This window comes from Convolutriloba macropyga, chromosome 6 (assembly GCF_964194025.1).
Source record: "Convolutriloba macropyga chromosome 6, txConMacr16.3, whole genome shotgun sequence".
NCBI classification, from domain to species: domain Eukaryota; kingdom Metazoa; phylum Xenacoelomorpha; order Acoela; family Convolutidae; genus Convolutriloba; species Convolutriloba macropyga.
Window position 1 is genome coordinate 6,285,161 of NC_134473.1, and position 6,000 is coordinate 6,291,160.

The window sequence follows — 6,000 nt, forward strand, 5'->3', positions numbered from 1 at the left end:
ATTATTTAGATTATATAGAATGTTTTTATTGGTCTAAGTCGCAGCCATTTTTTTTTAAAATAGACTTGTTTTTTTACGTCCCGGGTCGAGACCGGATGGTTATCTCGTAAGAACTTGCAAGTTTCTTACAAGTTCTTATAAGTTTATGCATCACCATATAAGTTTAACTTACAAGTTCTTATAAGTTTACCAACGAAATTATAAGTTATTACAAGTTTTCTAACTAAACCTTACAAGTTCTTGGAAGTCAACCATCCAAGTTATAAGTTCTTAGAAGTTTAATATTCCATCTTATAAGGCTCTTACAAGTTATCCCTGCGTGGTATACTGATAAGAAACTATGAAACAAAATCAGCCTACTTTAATTACTTTTACAATAGTAGTACTGTTTATTCTAGATTTTTCTCTCCGTTGAATGCAAGTACAGAGTTTGAAGTGGGCGATGAGACATTCACAGTGGATAAGGACCAAATGCTGCTGGGCGACCAGGAGGGCAAAAGTGGCAATAAGTCAGTTCAATTTTTGTTACTTAAGGGTTTGAGCTAATCTCAAAAGTTTTAAGTTTTAAAACTCTCTTAATGAAATTCATTCTACTATTGCGTCTTTTATGCGTCATTCTACTATTATTATTCAGTGAGAAAAGACTTAAACGCCAATTCTATTGAAAAAACATGAAATAATGTTATATTTTAATCGGTATTTTGAAATTGTATTTTAACATTGCAACATTGCAGAACACTATGTTAACACTGTAAGTTGTTTCGTAATGGAACGAACAATCTACCGAAAAAAGTATTCAATTACGATTGCAATAGTTGCAGAAAGGGAGCGTATTTATGATATATCGGCACTTTACCCGACGGTCATTTTTAGTATGAAGTAAGAAATGGTAATTTAATTGTTTTCAGTCAATCGGTGTCAGCTGAGGCATTCTTCGATGAGTTCATTCCGGCTGAGAGTAAAACTAACGAACCTCTAAATGCCAAATACGGAGGCATCTATCTCTTCACAATGACCCGAAACCCCAAAACCATTACTGTAAGTATACCCACTATGGTAAATTCTATTATGACCAATGCATCGACAATTTCCTACTCTGCAGAAATTGTTTTTGTCTGGGTCCAAAAAATTGATGTTGAAATTGAGATCATTATAAGTTATTCAGAGAGCATAGATCGTCAATTTTCTTGAGGAGAATGCGACTATTTTCCAAAAATTGAGAGCAGCTTTTAAAAGTTAATTAAAGAGAAAATTTTGTCATTGGATGACAGTCAAATTCAAATTTTTCCGAACGACTTTTTTTGCAAAGGACTATTGACATTGAAAAGTATTCAGAAATGGAACCAACAAACAAATCTGCAATCTAACGTTTGTGACAGAGATTAACATTCAAACAAACTTAAACAACCAATTTGCTAAATCAGCATAAGTTAATACCCTTGAATTGACAGGTATTTGTGATTTAGCCCCTTTTACCTGTAATGCGAATAACCAAAATGATGAACTTATATTTCCTTAAATGTGCAGTTATATTTACAGATTTATCTAAATAAATTACTATCAATTTATAGATGAACATGTAAATAAGTAACCATCTGATCATGTTTCCTGAATTTACATGCATGCAATCCAAAAAATTATTAACTGCTCTTGCTTCTTCGGAAAAACTGTTTTAGAATGTTCTTATTATTTTATTTTTACAAACCAAATTAACCCTGCTGGTATTTTTGTGCCAACAGTTTTCGTTTGATAATTGTTTTTCCAACAAGTCGACTTTCCGACCTCAAAAACAAGATGAACAGATAAAACTTGCAGAGCAGCAAGTCCCCACGCAGTTGTTTTTAGAGCTTTGTCAGTCTTTAAGTGTACAAAAAACAAAGCTTCTGAGACGACATAAGGTCAAAGTGGTGCGAGGCGCAGTTTTTTAGCGGGTTTCATTTCATACTGCCTCACAGGGATCGAAACAAGATTTTTTTCAATAAAATGAATTGCTAATTTTATATGCTTTAGGGAGTTAGTGTTTAATTAATTCAGCACCATTTTTTACGAGGGTCAATTTTAAGAATTTTGCCAAATTGGTTGATAATTTTTATCACAGTTTTTTTTGTGTTTGACCATTAGGATCAGAGAGGGCACGCTAAATTCGCAAATTTTGCCTATTTGAATGCCAAATTTACTTTTTACAATTTGAAGCCAATTGTAAATTTTGGTCAAATTTTTCTCGCTTTTACCTCTGCCTGAAAAAGTAACCCTTCATTTACATCTCGTTGGTTTTCCGTATTTAAGAAAATTTGCCCAAAATGAGCGACAATGCGAAAACCGCCGATCCAATTGCCATTCCTCTTTGCTAATCTCGGCTGCGAATTCCAGTGAAAATAGCACTGCAAAAATTGGCGACTAGTCCCCAAAAATCAAAGGACTAGATTAGAGTAGGATCTTTTCACGCTCGCTTACTTGCACGATCCCATTACATGTGCTTAAGATACATGCGTTAAACTATGACGAACCGAGTATATACACTCGAGCAATTGTGCTTTTTGTATTGTAATGTATATTTGGCTCGAAATGACGAACAAAAGTTTTCATAAGTTTCCAGTGCTCTCAGGAAGGGCATTAGAAAACTAAAACCACATCTTACTGCGCATATTGCTGTTAGCTCACATGTTTTAAGATCAGGAAAGTAAATGAGTGCAAAAACGCGGACACGCTCAAACACAGGTATTTACCTCGGTAGTTTTTGCATCCTAAGTGTGGGTAAAAATGGTGACAAGTTATTGATTCTAATCCTTTGATCTCGTCGCCGACTCTTAATTAGTCCTTCGATTCGGGGGGAATAGTCGCCAATTTATGCATTGCTACTGTCACTAAAATTCGCATCAAGGATTTAACAAGTTTAGTTTCGATTATTCACATTTTTTCTGCAATGTTCGCTTTGTCACCGCTTTCAGCAAATGTGGTTTTCAAAACGCAATGAACTTAATCTAATTATTAGTAGTATGAAAGGGGGCTATGAGGTGACAGAGGGGGGGGGGTGAGGGTTTGTGTTGAATCATTTGTGTGTTTAGGATGATGACAAATTGATTGTGCAAGTGTTCCCAGTGCTGGAGGCAGAGAGTGTGAAGATTTACTGGCAGATTCCACAGTATGTCATCATCACATTCGCAGAGGTACTCGTGTCTGTAACTGGACTCGACTTCGCTTATAATGAGGTATGCTACATTTATCATTGAGACCGAAATTAAAACACGCCCGAATTATTATCGAACTCACCCAATGAGAGGGAGTCTTTTCTTAAGCAATGTCATCCAACAGGAGGGGACTTCAGCTCTGTTCATTAACGCGAGGAAATTAAAAAAAACGAGAGTTAAAAGGCTGAGGGAGAGAGGAAGAAACATCAAAGATAGGAGAAATCATTAAGATTGGCAATAATCAGCAATAATCAGCAGAATTTTAGGTCAAGATAAACCAGATTATTTAATAATGAAGACCACACAGATTGCTTTAATTCAAAATTCGCAGCTTTATCATTAATATTTCCGTACCAATACCATATATATTTTTAATTTAATTTTTAGACATCAAAACTTTTTTTTCACTACTAAACAGATATTGCTGTAATAACATTCCTGGATCATATTTTGCAAATAATCGATTATAAAAAAACAAATAGCACTTATTAGTTAGGACTTATCTTGGCTCTAGTAAGGAGCGCCTTCACCCGGGTAGAGGATTTTATCGAAACTTAAGTAAAATATTGCGTTGAAAAGCGCTGAAATTATATGAGAAAATATCTAAAAAAATTTTCTGTGATATTAATCTTGGATAATTTCGAATTCTCTCAATTGTATTTTCAGAAGCTTTGAAAGCTAATAAGGCATATTTTTCACACTTATATTTGATAGAAAAAAAAATCGATCAAGAATCATACACCAGATATGATGAATTTTTTAAACCCATTCTCTAGATCTGGACTTCGAATACAAGGAGAAAGTCACTATTTAGCCTAAATATTTTACGAGCAAACGGTCGCAATGTTTATTTCAATGTCAATAAATTTTGTCTTTCTGAGTAACGAATATTTTTGCTTCAGAGACAAAAAAAAAACAAAAAATGGAAAAAAACGAGACAAAAAACGAACCAACCTCCAAACTGGAAGTTTCACGTTTTTCGTAAGTGGAGGTCTAAACTCGATTTGAATTATTATATTCATTATAGGCGGGTGCAGGAGTGAAGTCATGTGCCCAGGCTATTTGGTTGCTAGGAGACGCAGTGGGCAACCTCATCGACATTGTTCTATTCAGCTCCATTCTCGGACAATTCACAATGGTCAGTCAACAAAGATACTTAACAATTTACCCAATATCAAGAACCCAATGTGCACGAATTGCTCAGAGACACTTTACCCTATTTTTGCTCTGAAACTTAACTTCCCAGGCTGAGTTCTAATTTCTGTCTGGGATCTCAGCCTGGGTTAGCCACTGTTTTCCTCAACAGTCTTTCGCAACTTTAGATTAGTAGGAGTAATCCGATATTTTTAGATATTTGTTAGCAAATTATGAGATTGTTTGTGTTGGCTCTGATTATAAATTGTCCTCACACATGGAGGCTTCCATTATGCATAATATTATAATCAATCAATTGTCGAAAGAAAACCCGCCTCAATTGAGTTTTAGCGTATTCTTAACCCTGGTTGACATTCTTTGCTTTGATGCTAAGACATTGTGATGCCATGATTCCAGAGAAATACTCCACGCATCATATAGTAGACTATTTGCAAGATTTATAGTAATTCAATCCCAAAGGATAACACAACCCATAGTTATTAAAAAGAATTATATATGGTTAGAGGATTCTAAGCAGGCGCAACTACAGTCAAAATGGACAAGTACTGGATTCGAACCTCCATCTCTTCGTTGCGGTTCTCGTGTGGTAAAAATACATCAGTTAGTCTTAAGCTATCGAACTTGGGCATCTCTTATAACCCATTCTTTCGTTCTTTCTTGTTCCTCGAGGCTTCATCTCTCTAGTCAAGTATACGTTGAACAAGTAGAGCATCTTGACAAGCTATGCCAAGCCTATCTTATGCACAATTTACATTATGTTATTATCTACATTCTACCACTTACAACCTTTCTAAAACATACAAAACAATATTAAAGTTTCGTTTAGCAAAAATCGAATTTTGATAAGAACTTCTGTCATATCTCATTAAAACTTGGATACACGTCTCCTTTGTTTTTTGTTGCAGGTGATCCAGTTTTTCGTAGTAGCCGGTATCATTCTACTTGGGGCCATTCTGTTCATAATTCTGGCCTGTTTCTACCAACCCTACGAGCCACAGTCCAGATCTAGCACTGAAGTTTACAACGAGATTATGGAGTCAAACTTAATGGCTGCTAATGAGTTGAACAATGTGAAGGGAAAACTGGCCGATTCGAGTTCTTACGGGGACAGCAAGCCATACGGGTCCTCCGCGTCTTGATAACTTATAATGACCGCATTGGGATTATCACAACCCTAAAATGATTACGATTATTTTTCGTTCAACCTCATTCTTTTCTTAAAATTAGAAGCTTAGGTGAGATATAAAAACAGCACAGTGGTCGAAAAAACCTAGCTGTCTTTTAAATTTTTTGCCAGATTCTTATGTGGTCTCGTACACATCATTATATTCTTGAAAAATACTCAAAACAGTCTTTAGATTAAAAAATTATGGCTTTCAACAATTATCTCACAAGATCTTCTAGTGAGAAAGTAAGAAAGCGGTAACAATGTCACTAGATTGCATTAATTAAAATCATGATTACCCGAAATAGTACAATTATTTTGATGGATACTAACTTGCGATTATAAAAACTGTTCCAGTTTCTGTAGAATAGTTCAAATTGCAAAAGGGAGCTCTATTCACGCGTGAAATTGCTCCCTTACTCTTAGTTGGTTGAACGAAATGGCAGCTTTGCTAGCTTTTGTGACCATAATTTGCTGCTGATTTTAAGCCTC

At 35.2% G+C, this 6,000-nt stretch overlaps 1 protein-coding gene across 2 annotated transcripts in view; it reads left to right on the forward strand.

The window, feature by feature from the left end:
- The window catches only part of LOC142341452 (solute carrier family 15 member 2-like), a 46,369-nt gene extending 40,757 nt beyond the window's left edge, over window positions 1-5,612 (forward strand). For both annotated transcript variants that reach the window (XM_075392405.1, XM_075392406.1), the window contains exons 12-16: window positions 399-509; window positions 909-1,038; window positions 3,066-3,209; window positions 4,216-4,326; window positions 5,249-5,612. In XM_075392405.1, coding sequence (XP_075248520.1) covers window positions 399-509; window positions 909-1,038; window positions 3,066-3,209; window positions 4,216-4,326; window positions 5,249-5,482 — 730 coding nt within the window. In that variant the 3' untranslated portion in view covers window positions 5,483-5,612. The remainder of the gene's footprint in view (window positions 1-398; window positions 510-908; window positions 1,039-3,065; window positions 3,210-4,215; window positions 4,327-5,248) is intronic.
- The last annotated feature ends 388 nt before the right edge of the window (window positions 5,613-6,000 follow it).